The 21,928-nt window shown below is 37.4% G+C and overlaps 1 protein-coding gene across 16 annotated transcripts in view; it reads right to left on the bottom strand.

The window, feature by feature from the left end:
• dock9 (dedicator of cytokinesis 9) overlaps positions 1-21,928 on the bottom strand; it is a 150,761-nt gene that overhangs the window by 109,224 nt on the left and 19,609 nt on the right. For 5 of the 16 annotated variants that reach the window (XM_018091080.2, XM_012956433.2, XM_031897057.1 and 2 more), the window contains exon 1: positions 1,214-1,505. The exons of 4 other annotated variants lie outside the window; for them this stretch is intronic. In XM_018091080.2, coding sequence (XP_017946569.1) covers positions 1,214-1,333 — 120 coding nt within the window. In that variant the 5' untranslated portion in view covers positions 1,334-1,505. Of the gene's footprint in view, positions 1-1,213; positions 1,506-17,155; positions 17,565-21,928 lie in introns of those variants that run through there. 7 more of the 16 variants (XM_031897052.1, XM_031897051.1, XM_031897048.1 and 4 more) reach the window with 5 other exon arrangements.

The following is a 21,928-nucleotide window of genomic DNA, read 5'->3' as shown; positions in this document are numbered from 1 at the left end:
ATAAAACAAGCCAGGAGATGCTGTTGTTTCCCAGGAAGAAAATAAAAACAGTAACAAAGGAAATGCATTCCTCAATGCAAGCACAAATAGTGACTAGTATTTCCATATTCTTCATCCTCCTCCCCCTCAAAAAATGTCAATACTTTCTACAATATCCCAAACTATTTTCAAGTAAAAGTAAGCACACTTGATTCAGATCAGTGTTCAGAACTCCTGGCAACAACATAACAAGCAGAGTATATAACAAAAGAAGCTTCAAAAAAGCCTTTGAAGCTCTATATGCAAAACATAGATGTTTATTTTGTGCTGACCTGCAGATAAAATAAAGGTAAATTTTACAACACGCATGTCTCCACTTGCCTTTCACACAAAGCTTTGTCTTCATACAGTAGCACTTACCGGCACAAATTCTGCCGTTTGTGGCACAGCATGCCCCAGTAAAGCTGATTGATACAATGAGGGTTTATTACAAGGATCTTTACTGTTTACTACCTCACCAGCTGCTGCTGAACAGCCCACATTTTACACATGTCTAATGGGAGTTGTAGTTCTACAACAGCTGACAAATAAATGTTCTGCTACATAAAAAGACATTTGCATAAAAAAATGCATCAAGTAATTTTTTAGTAGACAAAGTTCTTGGTAAATAAAGGTATCAAATGAAAATAGTAATATCGGCACAGAACAACTAAAGACATTTCAGAGACTTTTCCTTAAATAAATCAAATAATTTAATCTCTGGTTAATATAACTGAACCTGGCACTTGCTATTAAAATAAGCAAATAAAAGGAGCAGAATTTAAAGGAGAATGTATTCTACCTGTGTCTAGCCAGCTTTGTTAATATCACTAAAAAACATAAGTCTGGGGACCTTTAAACAAAATCCTTAGAATAAATAGATAATTAAACAAATGGAAGAACCGTATACCTGGAGAGAAGCAGGGCAGTTACAAGTATTATTAGTCTAACCAAAGAAAGGGTGACCTGCCTCTCTCTAGATGCAGTCAAACTACAACTTTTCTAACCCTCTTACAACCTTTCAACATTCTTGGCAAAATAAAATCAGTAAGGAACTGACTGATATGTAGCCAACATAGAAAACATTCTGTCAGGCACTGAATACAGTGTGAAGTTCTCACCCAAAGAACATGGTTACAGTTGCTTGTGATATTTCTTCCATTAAACTAAACAAGTGCAAACACTTTACCCTTACCCTCTCAGGCAGGGGGGATTCGGCTTCCACTTCAGCTTCAGCAGCATCCTTGTACTGCTGGGGTGATTCTATAATAAGTTCCCTCTTGATGCTTTTGCCAGTATTTGTCCTGCTTTGCATTTTTCCCCTCTCTACAGTGCGTATCTTCAGAGGCCAACACAGGCTGACATTTCAGTAGAGTGACAGAGTGGGGAGTGCCTCTCCCAGTCTCCCAATCCACAAAGAAAAAAAAAAAAAAAAAAAGGTATAAAGTGAACTGCTAGAGGCTTTCCTTGAGTGAAGTGCAGTGCAGTTCTGAGCCGGCCTCTGAAGGGGGTTGGAATACTGTCCTGGCTGGAATAGGAGGATCTCTCTTTTCATGTCACAAGGAAAACAAACCACAAGTGCTGTGCAGTGCATGGTGCAACGGGTCTCAGATTGGAAGGAGCAGATGTTGATTAACACCATTTTTATGGCAAATTTGCTGAGCATTGTGTAGATTTATATGGGCCGTGCAGTTAAAACAATAAACAAAGACACTCTTTTTTTTCCTTCATAGCCACTGGATTGAGAAAACCCACAATAAAATAACATTGTAAGTGGCACAGTCATCATTTTATGAAGGCAGAAATAAATTGAATGCATGACTAGCACATTATGTCTTCCCCTTTCCTTGTACACACCCCTACAATCTAGCTAGTCAGGGGAAAGGGACTGGCTCTCTTTTTAACGCTCATAGGCAATTCTCCCTCTTGAAGAGAAACACATTCCTCACTGTGAAGGCTCAAAGGTATAAGTAATATGAAGCATCACTGATTTGTGGGACTGTTAGACCCTTTAAAGTTCATTTTCCTTTTGTGTGTTTATCATTTTCCTACAAGAATAGCAGCTTTTATTTTTTGAACTGATACAATCTATTACTGGGACATTCCAGCTATGCACACACCTCACTCAATGTGCAGAAAAATACACACTGCATATAATTTACTGGAACATCTGCACCAAGAAATGTGGCAAAATAATGAATTGTTTTAACTAGGACAACTCACATCTGGAGCTCAATTCATAGCGAAGTTGAGACCTTACCAAAAAAATAATAACACTAACACAAAGAGATTCCAGTAAAAACACTGAACATGTCAAAACTAAATCAGTTTGCAGAGTTTAAAGAAAAATAGCATTGACAATGTAAAGAATACACATACTCTGAAGTTTTCTGATCACAAGTAGGGGATGTACCGAATCCACTGCTCAAGTACAGGTGTGGGACCTGTTATTTCCGGATAAGGGATCTTTCTGTAATTTGGATTTTCATAACTTAAGGCTGATGCCACACCAGGCGTAGGGCTGATTTTTTCGGCAAGCGGAAAAACGCTTGCCGAAAATTCAGCCCTACGCCTGCTACTTGTGCCTGCACCCGAATGAATGGGATACGCTCGGGTGCAGGCACATGTAGCCGATATACGCACGAAAACGCGAGAGAATGCAAAGTCTCGCGTTTTCGTGCTTATATCGGCTACATGTGCCTGCACCCGAGCGTATCCCATTCATTCGGGTGCAGGCACAAGTAGCAGGCGTAGGGCTGAATTTTCGGCAAGCGTTTTTCCGCTTGCCGAAAAAATCAGCCCTACGCTTGGTGTGGCATCAGCCTAAGTCTGTTAAAAATTGTTCAAATATTGAATAAACCCAAAAGGATTGTTTTGTCTCCAATAAGAATTATATCTTAGTTGGGATCAAGTATAAGGTACTGTTTTATTATTAGAGAAAAAGGAAATAGTTTTAAGAATTAGAATTATTTGCTTGTCTGTGGGTGAACTTTCTGGATAACGGGTTTCCAGATAAGGGATCCCATACCTGTACTGGGTAATAGTCACTGAGGGACGGACTGCAATGGTCTTCTGGTTTTCTAGGTGTCCCATCAGGTTAGGGTGAATGCATGCATAGTACAGAACGTTTTCCAAAATTTCTGTACTGTGTATGCCCCAAACTATAAGTTGGACATGGGATACCTGTGAGGAATAAATAATATGGCAGTATGGTGCACAGTGAAAAGTACCTGGGGTACTTTTATGAAGAAGAGGGGTGACAGGGAGGATGCCAATTTATTAAGAAACAACCCCCCCCCCCCAACCTCTGAGGCCGTCACAGAGCAGCTGTATTTGTACTGACATTAGATTACACACAGGTGCACTCTATTTAGTCATTAGCACTCATCAGGCAATGTCTATGGGCAACAGACTGCACTCAGACCAAAGGGGGCTGAATAATTACGCACACCCCACTTTGCAGTTATTTATTTGTAAAAAATGTTTGGAATCATGTATGATTTTCGTTCCACTTCTTACGTGTACACCACTTTGTATTGGTCTTTCACGTGGAATTCCAATAAAATTGATTCATATTTGTGGCTGTAATGTGACAAAATGTGGAAAAGTTCAAGGGGGCCGAATACTTTTGCAAGCCACTGTAAATGGTACAAAAATACAAAAACTTTTAAAAATGTTATATCTGATAAAGGCCTATATTTTTTTAACATTAGAACAGAATTTAAGGCTCCTTTTCCCACATCTGTGTTTGTTATATAATCTGCATATGGCCTTATGACATTAGTAATTATTATTGGTTGAGAAGCTGCTCAAGTTTATAAACAAGTTTTATATTGCAAGTAAAGAAATTCATACAGCACAAGACAACAAGTCAAATTCAGAAGCAGTTTCTGTTGTGTAGCAGAAGTAGTAAAAACATATTCTGCTACACAACAGAAGTTATAGTTCCTTCACTGATTCAATCTAGATATACTCTAAATATAGATACCTAAGGGCCACGTATGTGATCCCACCGGCGATTTACATTCTCGAAGGTGGGATGGCATTTCGGTGAGATTTGTCGCAGGCGACTAATCTCCTCTTGTGCCACAGCCCTAAGAAGCAGTACTAAAGTAAAGGTTTATCCAGATTCCAAAAAATTAAGTTAGGCTAAACTGTAACAAACACAGTAACAAAAAACAGGGCCTAGTTTCAAAATAACTACCAATATTTCAAACAAAACCTAAAAGAAGCATAACTACTGCACAGCACCTTGTGCAAAAATCATGGTGGTCTTTATAGTTTAAAGATATCTGGCACCAAGTGCCCAGAAATAATTAGAAATCTAAATCTAACTAAATCTTTAAGTTGAATATGGTTAGAAATGCCATATTTTATATACTAAAGTCACTGCACTAGCTTAAAGTTTCAGCATCTCTATAGTAGAGATACAGTAGTCTTTACAGTTGATACTTCCCATCTTGGATTCTGTTAGAACGTTCCGGGGTAGTGCACATGCTCAGTATGCTCTACGCAGCTGCTGAGACCCTAAGTTTAGGAGTTGTCACAAATTATATCAAACAAAAAATTAGGCTGGCCTGTCATATAAGCTGGGGTGAAATATTAATTACTGATGCTAATTGCACTGGTTTCAGAGCTGCCATGTAATGTGAATAACCAGCCTTATATTATCGGTTCCTAAGCTCAGGTAAGTGACAGCAGCACAGAGCATGTGCAGTGAATCAGCAGAAAATATGAGCAGCTACCGGGGGTGTCTTTGAAGGCACAGATCTTCCCTGCTAAAGGGTTGTGGTTGCCTTAGGCTGGTATAGAAATCCAAAACATAATGTACAACATTTCTAGTCTATTTCTTTAGTTAAGCTTTAGTTGTCCTTTAACCTCAATTATTATAGTAGTTGTTACAGAAGTTCAATCTAGGCAGTAGGACAGTGAAAATATGCCTGTTTACAAAGAAAGCTTTAAATCAATAGAGAGATGCATAAGCCATATCTTTTATTTATTTTCTGGTATTCATTTAGCGCCAACACATTTACGCATATAACAGAGACTATATATTATTTATATCAGTCCCAGTCTCAGCCCCAGGGCCAAATGATCGAATTAGCCTATATTTTCCCCGATAATGCCCACCCGTAGGTCCACTCGCCAAACAAATGGATCTTCACGTATATGGGCACCTTAACTACTTTTCACTATACCCCTCAGAAATCTGTATCTTTAAGCAGCTTTGTGTTGGAGTAGGTTATTTTAAAAGAGAGTTAGCTCTAACACATTGTTCACAGTACCTATCAAAATATGGAGACAGACAGATTGCTAAGGTGGATGATTAAGAATATCTTGATCATTTCAAAAATGGTACTAGGCTATTATTAATTGACATTATTTAGATGAATCTATTAAATTTACATTTTTTGTTCCCTTTAAGTTTTGTTACATGGCTGGTGCGTAGAGGAAAACTACCTATGTCTAGTCGAAATACTTCATTCCCATATCATTTAAGTCTAGTGTCTATTCTCACACATATAGTAAATATTTTTTTGTAATTATTTTTTATATATATATATATAATTTTTTTTTTTTTTTTTAATTTTAGTAAAGCAAGAATTTAAACAAACAGAAAGCCAGGCATATTGGCTACCTTTACAAAATTTGAAAGTAATAGGAGAAGATATGAAATATAGTGATGCAATAATCAAACACTAATAAGAGAACAAAGCATATCTAGTAACCAAGTTTACATATAATGCACTGTAAACAAAAGCATATAGATAATTTGTCCTGCCCTATTGCAATACAAATCTCCAAGCAAAAAGCTTGATTCCTTTCTGAGAAGCATGAAACAAACAATAGTCCTATTGTATTGACATATCCCATAGGGGATGAACTCAAGTGGCAGCTGCATAAAACCCCCCACCGTTTTCCCCTGATATAGCTCTGGAAACATGGACTTTAAAGACTGATAAAATATTCTGTTAATAGAAGCAAAAAAGCACTTAGAATATATTGACTGTTTACCATGACCCATAACCAATGCTATGTTTTGAAAATACATTAAAACAAATGCAAAAGTTTTTGTTTTGTTATTTAGTAAAATAAAGAAAAGCACATATTATGCAAAAACAGCAATTTATTGCAACATCTTTAGAGACTTATGGGGTTAAACTCAGTGACTGTTTTTGCATTCCACTACTAGTCTGAAACTCCCCTAATAGCTAAGGAAGTCCCAGTCTATGTAACCTATGCCCATGAGTGGTAAAGCTTTACCTATTGGCCCTATTGACCATTTTTCTGGTCCTGTTATATAGAGTAAATGCGAGCATGTGGCTCTCTCTTTGTACTTCGCTTGCTGAATAAGTCGTATGCTGCTGGGGAGCATAGGACACAAGATCCTAGTAAAGAAGAGGGCCCAAAAGTAACAATCCTTTTTGTGTAAGTCAGGGAACAGGTTCTAGTATAGTCTAGGAGTGTAGGCTAGACAGATTTAGCTACAAGGAGCAGCACTGAGCTCTAACTTTGATAGATTGAAAGTAGCTCTTCCAAGGCGATACTGCCCTTGAAGTAAAAGGACCACAGTAAGGAAAGGGACTCAAGTTAGAGTTCCCTAGGGTTTCTGCTGGAAGGGCTCTGGACATCTAGTTAGTATTCCACTAGTTAAACTTAAGCCTACCAACTGTTTCTACACTGGTAGCAGTGTACATCTGCTCTGTTTGTATTGGATACCCTGCCAGATGTTGTGTCCAATACCACTCTAAAAGCCCTTATTCAAATAATGAAGGTATAGTGCAACAACGAAGCTTCCTTTTTCCACACAACATCATAAGTGCCCAACTGAGAGAGAGTAGCCAAAGCATCAGTTAAAGTGAAGATAGGGTTACACATATGGATTAAAAGATACAGTATTAAAAAAAAAATTGTCCTCAAGTGCAGTACTAACACAAAACACTTTAAAGGAGAAAGAAAGGTAAAAACTAAGTAAGCTTTAGCAGAAAGGTCTATGTAAATACAGCCATAAGCACTCACAGAAATGCTGCACTGAGTTCTCTGAAAAAAGATTAGTTGTGTCTGTAATTCCTGTGCCAGAGACACACAACTTTCTGTTCTCTGCTCTTTCCTGCTTCCCCCTCCCTCAAGAATGCTAAGAACTCCCTCCCCCCCTTAGGAATGTGGATCTGAGCCAATCAGCAGGAAGCGGACTCATAGTCTAACTAACTGGGCATGTTCGGTTTGGTCTGCATGTCTGTGCAGGAGTGAGGCATTATGGGAACTTTCTTTACACAGCTCAGCGTTTTTTCTTCCTGTTTGGCTTCAGATCTTCTGAACAGGAGAAATATGGGGAGACTTAAGGGCACTATTGAGAGAACTGAAGGTATGCCTGCAGCTTGAGATTAACTTTTTACTAGCCTTTCCTTCTCCTTTAAACAAGTAAAATGGCAGATGCAGCCAGCAAGTTACATTTGTCAGACATATACAACTTGCATTTTACTTCAAGCATCCTAAACAATGTTGGTTCTAGTTGAGTAAGAATGTCCCACAAGGAAAAATTATATATTTTAAACATGGGGTGGTAATCAACCATAAGGGCTGAGAGGAAGTCTTATTTTACTAAATTTACTGCAGCTGCCTGAAATTATAACTTATCTTTTGGTACCCGTTATATTCAAGGGGCTTGTAGCTCTGAACAACCTTAACTTTAACCTTTGGGGCAAGGGCACACAGTACGTATATACTAGCTTCTCTCAGACCCGAGCTTGTTAGTTAGGCTGAGAGAAGGGGATCCGCTTGCCTATGCTGCACCATGTGCCTGCACTAAAAACTACAGTAACCGCCAGAGTGTGGGCACCAAGAGGGGATCGGAAGTTGGCCTGAGAGAAGTGAATATACGCACCACATGCCCTTGCCCTTAGAACAACCTCATCTTTAACCTTTTGAACACCCTTCAGATTTAAGGTAACTACATCCCTCAGGCTACAGTCTACAGTCTACTTAACGTACCATTATGAGTTTGGATTACAAGGCCAGAGATGAAACCGTTCATCTGAAAAATGTAAAAGCCCCATTAACATGTACATTGAACTGGGTCAGCACATTCTCTATTGCAGCTAGGTTTCTGAAAAATGCACTTATGGACCACACCTAAATCAATGGAAGCAATCTGTACAGCAGCTTAAAATGTGTGTCTTTGGTTGCCCTTAAACTGTGTCTAATACAGGTGACTCCACAAATACAACAATCTTATAGGATTACTCTGAGGATATGAGCAAGGGTAAGGTTCCCCTTCCATTCTGTCTAGTCTGCTATTATCTTTTGACCTTTCATTTATGCCACAATCCACACAATAAATAGTGATGTATGAACACATAAAATAATTATAACCACTGGATTAAATGAAAGCCCAATACAATCTGTAGTTATATCCAAACGATAACAGAATGATAAATAATTCAGCATTCATTTTTACCATGCCCGATTAGAAACAGACATATTTCATACAGCCTATAAAAACATGTTACAACAGTAAAATGGACACTGCAGGTGCTGTGGTATAGGGGCATACACACATGTATGCTATACATGTATAAACTTCTTACATCTTTGCAGACATATAATTATGTGCTTTCCAAATATACCAATGTTTTCATTCTCCTAAGTAACGTATTCCTTTTAATGAATAACTGTAATATTAATCTATAATAGAGATAATTCCAGTATTCAGTGCTACTGTGTTTTGGGGTTTTGTGTTGCTAGCTACAAACTATGCCTTACACTGCATTTAATCTTCACGTGAAAAAGTCACTTTACAAAGGTATGCATTGTTTTCAGATTATGATCACTGCAGTTGTATTCAAACTTTTGGATTTGGCCCAACTTTCAGTACAAACAAGCTCCTCAGCAACATACAGTATCAGAATTTCCTTTCCTTCTCAGCTCGCCAGAAAGCCAGACTTAATCATAACAGAAACCAGGCATGTAACTTAAAGACCTCTAAAAATAATAGGTGAATATACTGCATGATTCTTAATTGACATGGATTTTTAACCAAAGTCCATCAGATTCTGTTCCATAAAGAATTAGATTGCCATTAAGTGCCCTGATAAGATGCACAATTAAACCTCTGTTTTGTGCTTGAGGCAGTAGATCATGAATCACAAGCCTTGCAGAAACACTAACTTGTTAATGTAAGGATTTATATTGAACCAAGAAAGAAGCACTGACATTTAAGTTAAATGTCTATGACTCTGTGCATAGTCCCTGCCTAAGCAGGCAGCCACTTAAATAACTGTTAGAACACATACTATATGCAAATACATAACAGACCAGAGTCTGCCAGGATTGAGACTCATGCAACAGTGACAGAATGAAACTTCAGGTTTTTATTTTTTGTCCTTCAAAAAATTAGGGATTCAGGTTTACATATATCTTACCTCGATACATAAACTGCTTAAGTGGGACTAACACAGAGAAGAAAAGTGTCCTGTACTGCCTACTAGGTACTTGAGAAAACATTTACATCTGAATCTGCCGAAAGGAAACTGTGGTGGATAACTATCCAAAAACACTCACATTCTAGGGTGCAGTGTATAATTCAGCATACTAAAGGATGGCAAATACTAATAAGACCATCTGGGAAAACAGCTTTTGAACTATATGCAAGCTGGTTTGAAGGGTAGAGATAGAAGACAAAGTGCATGGTGGGAGTAAATCCTTCATTTAGTTATCCTCCGTTTATCACTTACTGTAGAGTAGCGAAGCAAGGCAGTGCAATGCAGAACAAAAAATAAAGATCATAGCAAATGGACTTCTGCTGGAGCATTCAATGCAGAAACTAAAAAGTGCCCATTACTTTTCAAGAATGACAGTTTTGCAGCAGAAAAGAAAGAATGCAATCAATAGCTAGGGCACCTTTAAATTCCTCACCCCAGCCTTTGCCTCATGCTCACTCTGACTACACTCAGAGACAGATTTATTAAAATGTGAGATAAGAGTCCACCACTGAAAACTAGCCCACTTTCTATTCATTCCTATGGGATTTTTAGAAGTGTATTTATCAAATGGTGCCTCTAACTTTCACCCACTGATAAAGATGCTTCTAAGAATTCAATATAAATGAATATAAAGTGGGTACGTTTATCTGTGGTGGGCTTTAATTTCACATTTTGATAAAACTGTTACTGAGTATAAAGCTCACCTGCTGTAAAAGACAAACCCGAATGTCTCCACAAAGCGGACGCACCACCAAGACAACTTGTGTGGTGCCTCCACCTAGTGGGCTTGAGATGAACACCCATGGGTGACCTTCATACCTACAGTTGTACACAGTGTAACAGTAAGATACATTCTAAATATAAACAGAAGACACAAATACAGAGTTCGGGCATGTTACAGCACCCTGGTGCCAAACTCATTGGTTCTGCAGGAACCTCTCCATATGAATAAAGTCTGCTTCTCAATTTGGTGTCTAGCAAATTCCAAACTTAAATGTATTAAATGTTTAATAAAAATCTCCTCAAATTACTTTATAAGGAAGTCTTCTGAGGAGCCAAGGAACATCCCTTCACTTGACTGTGGTTCTTCCATGGGGGCCATTCCTCCAGATGCAAATACATTGAGGTAATGTAATTAAAGGTGAAAAGTGTGCTACGGGTCTATAATAATCTACAGTAACTAATCAGCAGGTATCATTTAGGCTAAGAAGTAGGGATTTTTAGTACATTTTGCTCATTTAATAAAAGGCAGGTACAGTAATCCATAGCAACATATAAGATGTTTGCTTTTGAACATGTGAACGGTAAATGCTACCTGCTAATTGGTTGCTAAAAGTTAGAAGAATTGTATCAAATTTTGTACCATATATTACATGAGCTATAGAATTCTTTCTTCTGGAGAATTTGCCCCTCCAACTGCAGTAGCTTCCTTCTACTTAAAATCGTGTGCGTCCTGCTTCACCTTCAGCTCTTCTTTTAAGAACAATCTAAAGCTCTGCTCAGTAACTGAGCTTTCTTAACCGACTGTTTGCTTGGTAAACATCTAAAAACAAAATGGTAGTGTACACCAGGAGGTGTAGCTGCTCACATACATCTACGCACTAGGAGACTGTATAGTTCATAGGGCGATGTGTCACCCACTCTCCCTTTAGGATACTGCACTGTAGGTCTGGCAAAACATAAAAAGTATAGTGTACTAAAAAAGGGAATTGTGGGTAAGATCCCACAACAGACACCTTTTGGGAAATCAATGTACAGAAGTAAAGATGCACAGAAATGCATTCATATTTAAAGAAATATTTATCATAGATACATCAGTGACCCCTCATATTGTGTTCAGCGATTTTAATACAGTAAGTTCCCCAGGAAATGCAACAAACTTCAAGAGGCACTTCACATGGAAGCAGCAGTTTTTGCTTGGAAGTGCTAAGGGAAAATGTGATGAACAAAACAGCCAACACCCAGAATGAAAGCCAACAATACATCAGGAAATGACTGTTTCTTACACTTTTTTCTGTATTTTAGAAAGGCAATTATTTTTCAATATTCCAGTTATTTCAGCACTACTTTATTCATATTTAACACTATATATTGAAAGCTCTGTTGGGGGCAGGGGTCGATATAAACGATGTACATTCACTATCTGAAAAGATCTTGTCATATTTATTTAGTTGTGTAGAGTACTAAATATTTGCTGAGCTGTAAAAGCTGAAAGCCTCCACTAAGCTCTAAACACCCAACTGAACAGAATAGTGTTTAGCTACTGAATGCAAAGACACAGTGATTAATTAACACACTAAGGGGTATATTTATCATGCTGTGTAAAAAGTGGAGTAAAGCATTACTGGTGAACTTACCCAGAGAAACCAATCAGCAATTAGATTTTAACAGTTAGAAAATCAAAGCAAAGCATCTGATTGGCTGCTATGAGCAACATCACCGGTGATGTTTTACTCCACTTTTTACACAGCATGATAAATATACCCCTAAGTTGCTTGCTTTCCTGACAAGTGATTGGGAAATGTTATTGTCAGCTAGTAAAATGTTAACAAAAATTCAAACTGCTTTTTAAAAAAAAAAAAAAAAAAAAAATCCCCAGTTTGAAACATAAATCTGCTCCTAATATTTTTTTTAATACAGTACATCTCACTACTTGCACTGTGTCAGCTACAATATACTAGTGCCACCTACAGTTGTATGTGAGATTAATTTCAACATACCACCATCAATCTGTTTATAATAGATAAAAGTGGAATTTTATGCATCTGACTTCATTAAAAGCATTTTGACATTCTCCTTTATGTAATAAAAAAAGAACAGAGATGTCTTTTAAATGTTTGTTTTTGAACAGATGACCGGTAAATGTTAGCTATAGGTGATAAGACCTGTAGCAAACTTTGCACCTTGTATAACATAACTCTTATGCACATCTGTTATTTTGATTATATCAATGCATTTTAGACTGTGAGCTATTATGAACAGGTCTCTTTACTAGTATTCAAATTTTATCCGTACATTGATGAATATACCTTTCTATTGTACAGTGCAGTGGAATATATAAGCTCTTTATAAATACTTGCTATATAAACCATCCTTTGGCAAAGATTATTGCAAATTATTGTGCAACAGTGTCTGTTAATACATGACTAAGTCAGATGAAATTTAAATTCTCAGGTGCCACACCCTCTGCTGAAGTATCTGTTTTCAGATTTTTTTTGTATTTTTAAAGCTACAAACTTACAAGATGGAATTTTTTCAAGGATTAAGATCAAGCACCAACAAAATTAAGATTTACACATTACCATCTTGTCAAATATTGACAGTCGTTCTCCTACATTATATAAAATATATATGAATGCTGAGCACCATCACCAGTTTGAGAATGGCAAAGTCAAAACTGTGTTTTAGCACAGTGCATTTCATTGAATCCAACTTGTTGCATTTTGTACATTCTTAGTGTTTAAAATGCAAAAGCATACTGAGAAATGCATTCACAAAAACTAATGAAATAACACAATCCATTCAGTCTGCATTTTAATACATACACATTTAAACATCCATGTACAGAAACCCTTAAAAAAGCAGATGTTTATTATTAAGTGCAGGATGTGCATCAGCTCATTAAGGCTCACCATCAGAGTTCTGTGTAGGTCTGGTTGGGCAGACCCATATCTGACCTGGACTCACCTACCCACTTCGCAGAAGACCCAAGACCTTCTACCTGACCTTTCCTGAAGAGGGTTAGAATTAAACCCAACATGAATGTGTAAACCCATGATGTTAATGTGAAATTGAAGAGATGTCACTCAGGGAGGCATAACAATAAGGTTAAAAAATAATCTACTTCTTTAAGGTGGCCATACACAGGCCGATTGTAGCTGCCGATATCAGTCCCTTGGACCGATTCGGATTGGTCCCCGAACCGACTGCGCCTGGCCAAATGACCAAATTAGCTTAAATTCCCCCAATATCGCCCACCCGTAGGTGGGGATATCAGGAGAAGATCCACTCGCTTGGCGACCTTGCCAGGCGAGCAGATCTTTACGTGTATGGCCACCTTTATAGGGAGTAGAGGGCAAATTGTCCCAGATTAGAGCCTGCACTTTACCCAAGGCAGGGTACCCACATACGACCTACTTAAATAGACAATGCTGATCATTTACTGATAACTGACTATGTATGTTTAAGCAGAGGCAATTCTCAGTATTCTCTATGACAGGGTATTTTCTGGCGTTTAGTAGCCGTGGCAAGTAGCTGCTGCAATGTAGCTCTCTGTGTCTTCACCCTAAGGACCGTGACAGACAGGGAGATTAGTCGCCACACGACAAATCTCTCTTGTGGCAGCCGAATAATCTCCCCGACATGCCATCACACCGTCTAGAATGGGATGGCACACACAGCACCGAAATTGCTAAAGTTTCCTCTCAAGGCAACTTTGGCGATTTCGGCAAATCACAGCACCACGTATGCCATCCCACCGGTGATTTACATTCTAGCTGGTGGGATGGCATTTCGGAGAGATTAGTCGCCCGCAACAAGGGAGATTTGTCGTGGGCAACTAATCTCCCCGTCTGTCACGGCCCTAAATGGGTAAAGAGCCACTCATCTGACAAACAGGACTATCTTTAAAACAGCTTAAAAACTGAGGGCAGCTGAATCAATAAAACATTCAAAGAAGCTATGGGAAAGTAAACAGGGACAGTAGAGTCTTTAACCCTTTCTGCTAGACAATTTTTTCCCACCAGTTAAAAGTGTAATGTGGAAATTAAGAATCTACGCCACTGGCATGTCTACATCATTAAGTCGAAGAACTTAAAGCGTTGATGCTTATAAGCACTTACATTCAGACTACATGACCCTTCTAAATACTGTCTCTTTAGCGTCAGGAGATTTCTTGCATTATAGCTCAATATATAACATGGCAATCAAATCTAAGATAAACTTTCAGAGTATATAACTTTATTTACCCATAAACAAAACTGTATTGCATGCTGAAGCTCATTTAATAAAAGAGTTAAAAGGGCTAAACTCCATGAGCGCTTTTGCCAGATGGTGTTGGGTGAACAAAATGCATGCGACAAGTTGGATGTAGTTGCATGGGTCAAAATATAATGGGACTGATACAAACCTGATGCATTAACTGCATGTAACGTTTGCCATCTGACATGACATGCCTGTTGGATGTGAATATTGCATGCTGCGTCTGCATCCATCCAAGATAAAAACTGATAGTGTCTGGAATTTCTCGTTGAAATACATTAAATGCCAGATGTAGATGCATGAACAAAAGAAAACATAACATTACAGCCTGTGGGGATCAGATTTTATGTGATCCAAGAAATGTTGTGGTATTGCATGCTGTTGCATTGTGGATCAAATTAAATCTGACCCACAAAATCTGATCAAAAGCACTTGTGGAGTTTAGCCCTAAGGATAATGGTCACACGGAACATATTCTTGTATTCCATGCTTTCGGGTGCAGGCGCAAGTGGAAACATTTTACATTAGCGGGGTGTATCATCGGCAAGCGATTTTCGGCTTGTCAAGTGTTAAGGTTATATAACCTTATTTATATAACCTTAACACGAGAAAATGCTACATGTGGCAATAGTCTAAAAGTAAAGTAATCAGTTGGCCGGATGAATTCAGTCAACAAAAAGCTAATGACTGATAGTTAGCTAAGGGTAAGAGCAAGTAATATATAAATTAGGAAGCTACACAAATAAAATAGAAAAACAAAACCCAGGTCTAAGGGTTGGCAGAAGCCTAGGGCACAGTAGTGGCCCTAGAACCCTAGGCACATACCTCTCCTGCATTGCTTAACTTCAGCCTTGAACATCCATCAACAACCTAGCAGGTGGGGTTGGGGATAAGCAGGACTGTGGAGTCGGAAGATACATTCTCCGACTCCGACTCCTCAGTTTCTGATACTTCCGACTCCGACTCCTCTGTTTTTAATATGCTAATGTATTTTAAACATTCATACAGTCAATGAAAAGCATGCTTCATGGTCACTCAACGTGTTCGTTTATGCACTGCGTGCATTGGGCTTTATTCTTATAGCAGAGAAGTAATTAATTATGACTGTTTGTGAATTGGGACATTTAAACTTGCTTTATTTCTTTTTTTTATTCCCATTTAAATTTAGTAGGAGTCGGTTCATTTTTTGCCGACTCCGACTCCAGGTACCCAAAATTGCCTCCGACTTCGACTCCTCGACTCCGACTCCACAGCCCTGGGGATAAGAGGCAAGCATGGTGGGAGGGATAGGTTGTTACAGTTGGGGCTTCCCGATGAAGTCAGAATCTTTTGCCCCAGCTCATAAGAAATGCAGATACTAAGCTGAATAATTCAAATTTTCTAAATTATAAAAATTCATTGAAAAGCAAAAAAAAAAAAAAAACCAGAGCAAAAAAAAAACCTGCCAGTTATCCAGTCAGCATTGCTTCACTGCATAGTGAAATAAAATGTTATTCTAAGTTTTAAAAAATACAATAAATAAAAATAATTTGTCTGACTATTTTCTCTGCACACCTGGCAGAGAACTGCTTAGCCACCTAGCAGACCTGGAAAAGAACTGGCTACTCTTACATTGTTTTAATAGTCACAACTAGAGAAAAAGAGATAAAACACTGTTTTTACTAGCAATTACATTTTTTTTGACTTCGCAAAAAACTATTCAAATTATTGCATCAATATTTAAATATACATATCACTTTGCAGATTTTGCTGGACAAAATTGTACCAGATCAGTTCAAAATGTCTGTATGTTTCTTAGTAAAGAATCTAATGGATTGTGAGTCATTCATATACTTTTTTTTTACCAAGGTACTCAAATCCAATTTTTACTCAGTGTTCCTGGTTAAGCATTATGTGGTTATGTGCACATCAATTAATTAAACTGGCACACACATATCAATACTGCAAATGCCTATCTACCACCACATAACTTTTGAATACTACAATTATTAGGTAAAAGAGTAAGTATTTTAAAGTGTGAATTATTAAAGGTACATAAATGATCAGATCTGTTTTCTGAAATATAAAAAAATGCACTGCTTAAACCTATTTAGTGACATTTTTTGCATGAATAAGCACAGTAGTATAACAACTACATGCAGGCAAACATAACAGCTTAATACATTTACAGCAACATTTTTCTAACAACACACATTCACAATGAAATCATTTCACATGCACACACAGTGTCCTCCAGTGCCATTAACAGTACTTGAACTGGCCTCAATGAAATAAATGCACACAGGTAAAGTAATTGCCACACAACAGCTAAGGATAGGGCATATTTTCCATACCATGATCTTCTACATGCAGAACACATAGTATGTTTGGCAGATAATCTCATTATGTTTAACTTTCATAGTGTAACAATAAAAAAAATAAAATAAGACTGCATTTCAACACACTTATGCAAATGAATTCTGTTTCAAATCAAGAGAGGAAAAAAAGCTGTTCCATCCACCCTTTGGAGCTACTGCTGTGCATTTAAAAAAAAAAAAACAAATGACCGAAAAGAAAAACCAGACATGGATACAGAGACTAAGCTAATCTAAGGAAACAAGGTTAATACAAATATTTGTAATGTTTACTGTAAAGACAGAGTAAAAGAGTAATAAGTAAAATGATATTGCATTTACCAGAAGAGAAACAGTGAATCCAGAATCTTCTCTTGATAAGCTATGTGCTGTATATTCCAAAGCATTATTCTCTCCTTGCTGTTTGTAGATATAAGCACAATTCCTTTCCAGTGCGCTGCAAATACCTTTAAAAAGGATCACGCTAGTAGTGCAACCCATTCCTGGTGTGTTAGAATGAACATTTTTTACAGTCCTGGCTCCATTTGCTGGCAATCTCCATCTGCCTCCCTCTTCTGGAGATCCTTACATTACACACATTAAGGATCTCTGAAACACTGACTGAGCCCATTAAACAGAAAGGAGGAGTGGAAGGGAAAAAAAGGCTGCAATACAGAAACGATAAAGAAACCGATAGCCCTGCATCAAATAATTAGAAACATGCAATGGCAGCATGCATATAGCCAGGACCACGTTATGTGCTACTTGGGAATGCCTTGGGCGATGCCCAAGATGTAACAGATACAGATGTGGCTATGGCTGCTGACAGTCACAGAGAATCTTAAGGCAGCAGGGTCTTTCCCACAAAGCACTGCGCTAGTACTCGCAAATGCTTTTTCCCCTGACCTAAATTTACTTTATCATGTTTAATACTTCATTATAGATTTTCACATAAGGGGAAAAGCCGTTCGAAAAGGGAAGTGTATGCGTGTGTGTGTGGGGGGACTACCATTTCTGTCACTATGGCAACACCTAATGTCTTAAAGGGCCATGGTATGTACTTGCTATGGAAATGGTTTTCTGATACCAAGTCACAGGGGAATGAAAGATTGACACAAGCAATCTACTCCATTTTCTCCTCTCTTCTGTTAGAGAATAGAGCATGAGCTTCCTCCTTTAAGAAAATCTGTTACTGGCAAGCTATTGGTAAATGTGTTTCACGATGGGCTGAAAGGTTCTCAGATTTTACCATAATTCTTTATTACAGAATAGATTAAACATGTAACAATAGTTAATGTTAACTGTTCATCTCAATCTTCATTCTTCTGTAAATATGTATGTATGAGTATGTACATTTGTTATAAATGGGGGGAGTATATTTAATATATTATATATATATACACACACACACACACACACACATACATAATGGAACAAGGAGGTATCGGTCACACACTCACGTTTTGGTGTGAGACCAAAACGTCGAGTAATAAACCTTTCTATTTTTGCATTTACATTTTGCTCACAATTCTTTCAATCCTAGGAGTGCTGTCCTTCTTCCAGTGTATTTATTTTGTACTACCCACTCAGGTTTTGTTGCTGTAAATGGTTTGCACCCTATGGACTATTTTATTATAGAAATATTATATATATATATTATAAATTTTATATATATATATATATATATATATATATATATATATATATATATATATATATATATATATATATATATATAATATATATATATATATATATATAAATATATATATAATATAATATTATATAATATAATAAATTATAATAATATATATATATATATATATATAAATATATATATATATATATATATATATATATATATAATATATATATAATATATATAAAATATATATATATATATATATATATATATAAATATAAATATATAATATATATATATATATATATAAATATATATATTATATATATATAAATATATATATATAAAATATATATAATATATATATATAAATATATATATATATATATATAAAATATATATATAAAATATATATATAAAATATATATATATATATATATATTATATAGCAAGAAGACAGGCACTCACGTATAAGTAGGTCCAAGGGAGCCTGGGTGCAGTCCAAAATAATAGATGGAATAGCTGTAGAGAGAGTCCGCACTCACAGGTCTTAAGAAAATATAGAGGTTTTATTCAAATCAACATCTAACGTTTCGGCTGCATCCACAGCCTTTCTCAAAGGCTGTGGATGCAGCCGAAACGTTAGATGTTGATTTGAATAAAACCTCTATATTTTCTTAAGACCTGTGAGTGCGGACTCTCTCTACAGCTATTCTATATATATATATATATATATATATATATATATATATAAAATATATGTGGGGAAGTTTAGTTGGTTCCCATGTCTCCCTGCAGCAAATGGGTGGGGGTGGGGGGAAGAAGGGTCACCAACTCTGTAAACTGTCCTAATTTGATACAGCAGTTCTTATCTTTGGCTCTTTGAGCCAGTAGTTGCTAATGTTCCATAGTTGGTGCTGAGAAATGTATCAACTAATGTAGCAGATTGTAACAGCTCAAAAAATGCACCTGAAATACCAAGGTGAGGAACAATAAAGCTTGCTCCAGACCATGCGGATTCTTGGTCTGCAGATAAGCGCAGTGGCTCTGGGTGTAGGCAAATCAAGCAGTTAGGATCACAGGGGTGGATTCTCAGCCTGTATTTATCTGCAGGCCAGAAAGCCACCTGGGCTCAACTTCAGGATTAGAAAAATTGTCGAAAAAAACAACAAAAAGCAACTGCAAAAAGTATTTATTTCTGGTGTACTTTCTAATACCAACTAAACCGAAGAGAGTTTTTTTATTCTTTTGTAAATATATGTTTTGTAAATATACATTTTAAAAATGTACTTATATTATACATGTACACATATGTACACATATATATGTACGTACGTACGCACACACACATATATATTATATATATTACAGCGAACCCAGGGTGGCACTCTGCTTCAGCTCTTAGCTCGGGTGCAAGGTAAATTACTTAAATATCCAAAAAAGACCAGCAACACTGAGTTATGTTCCAAAAAGCCTTGAGAAAGGTCCCGATGGGGACCGAAACGTAACGTTGGCTGTTCATGCGTTTTTAATACACAATTGATATATATATATATATCAAAAAGGTCCAGACTTATGTGATGAAAGAAAAGGAAACTTTACTGCATCATGCAGATCAAATACAACGTTTCGAGGCTCCCGCCTCAAGATGATGAACACATAGCACACAGGGTATAAATAGGGGCAAGCCCATAGACCACTCCCCCAATCAAGGTGTAGATGTTAAAGGAAACTTTGTAAATTTCCTATATCTAAAGTATCCATACACTTGGGTTACCACTCATATCGTCAGTCAGAACATAAGGCAAAAAGAAAAGCGTGAATATAACCTAAAAAAGAAAGCATTATACCATATACTGGTACCCTAGTTAACAATATATATATATCAGCTAGTGATGTGCGGGTCAGGAAAAACTTAACCTGCAAATTGTTGCCATTCACACTACTTCTACGCATGCCTTAGCTTTCAAGACAGGGAAACTTCAGGGGCAGAGGAAGAATGTACTTCCCCAGTCTGACCTGCAGCCAACCTGACCCCACAACGGGTGTCCAAATTTCCACCCTAACCCTGACCTGACCTAAGGTTAAACTCGCAAGTCCACCACAGGGGGAATATTGGAACAAGGACAGCACTCCTAGGATTTAAAGAATCGTGAGCAAAATGTAAATGAAAAAATAGAAAGGTTTATTATTCGAGTTTCAGCATGTCAATGTCACATGAATGTCACCACTAAACACCAATTAGAACTGATGACATAACTTACTCCTTTCTTTATGTACCCCTCAAAAAAAAAACAATAAAACCCAACCAGCACGGACTAAAAAAAATGATCAATAGAAACATTAAGGGGGTCAGGCCCTACCATTAACTCAAAATAACATAGATAAAAACAAAGAGCACCCTCTTTAAAGGAGAACTTAAGGCAGCCATACACATTCAGATTTTACGTTCAGATACACAATACATGTAAAGATTTTATTGATTTCCGACCAGGGAAGATCTGTGACCTCCCAAAGATGCCTCCAGTTGCTCCCCATCTTCTTTTCTGCATGATTCACTGCACACACACTGACTTCCCCCCACTGCTCCCTATGTAAGTGTGGGGTGGGGCTGCTAATCACATGGGGGGGGGGGAAGTTGTGGGCGGCCTCGGGGTGCCCAGATTGAAAGATTGAAAATCCAGCCCTGGCTATTGATAAGCTAACTCTTTAGGCTGGTGCACTAAGTACAGTATACAAAATATGGCATTTTTAGTCATATTCATTTTTAGAGTTTAGTTCTCCTTTAAAATCTGTAGTTTTGCATAAGGGCCATCCCTAATCTAATGCAATGTGACAAATAACACATAGATGATTTTATTACTTAGACGACAAAAAATAAATAAACTACAATGGTTCTGTAGCCATGCAATTTACTTTTAGGGCCATATTTATTATAGGTGTAAGACAAAATCATAAGTGATGTTGCCCATAGCAACAAATCAGCTTTTGTTTTTTTAACTTGTAGGTGTTTAAATCTAATTGCTGTTTGGTTGCTATAGGCAAAATCACCGGTGATGTAGCCTTACACACTATTATGAATATGCCCCTAACTGTATTATGCACAATGCCTCACAGCACTGCAAACATTAACTGGAGGAAATTCTGCCCAGGATGCTGTCCTTTCAAAACACATGTGCACCACCCCCATGTGATCTAATTATTCAACTGACACCTGGGTCACCCAATGAGCCATTCTTATTACATAAGAACAGCTTAAGGGCGCACACTCATGAGCATTATTTCTGCTTTTCCCTGCATCCTGCCATAGTGAATCACAGAACCAAATGCATCCTGTCCTTTGTAATGCTCCTGTACTCAAGCACATGCATGTAAGTGCCGAACACATCATGCAGCTTTCGGGCTCATATGCGCCTGTGTGAGTACGGGCACATTAGGAAGAATAGAATAGGGTGCATTTGTTAATGTGCTTC

This window comes from Xenopus tropicalis, chromosome 2, assembly GCF_000004195.4.
Source record: "Xenopus tropicalis strain Nigerian chromosome 2, UCB_Xtro_10.0, whole genome shotgun sequence".
In the NCBI taxonomy this organism is placed as follows: Eukaryota; Metazoa; Chordata; class Amphibia; order Anura; family Pipidae; genus Xenopus; species Xenopus tropicalis.
The sequence above is the reverse complement of the archived record's forward strand: the minus strand, read 5'-3'. Positions and strand labels throughout refer to the sequence as shown.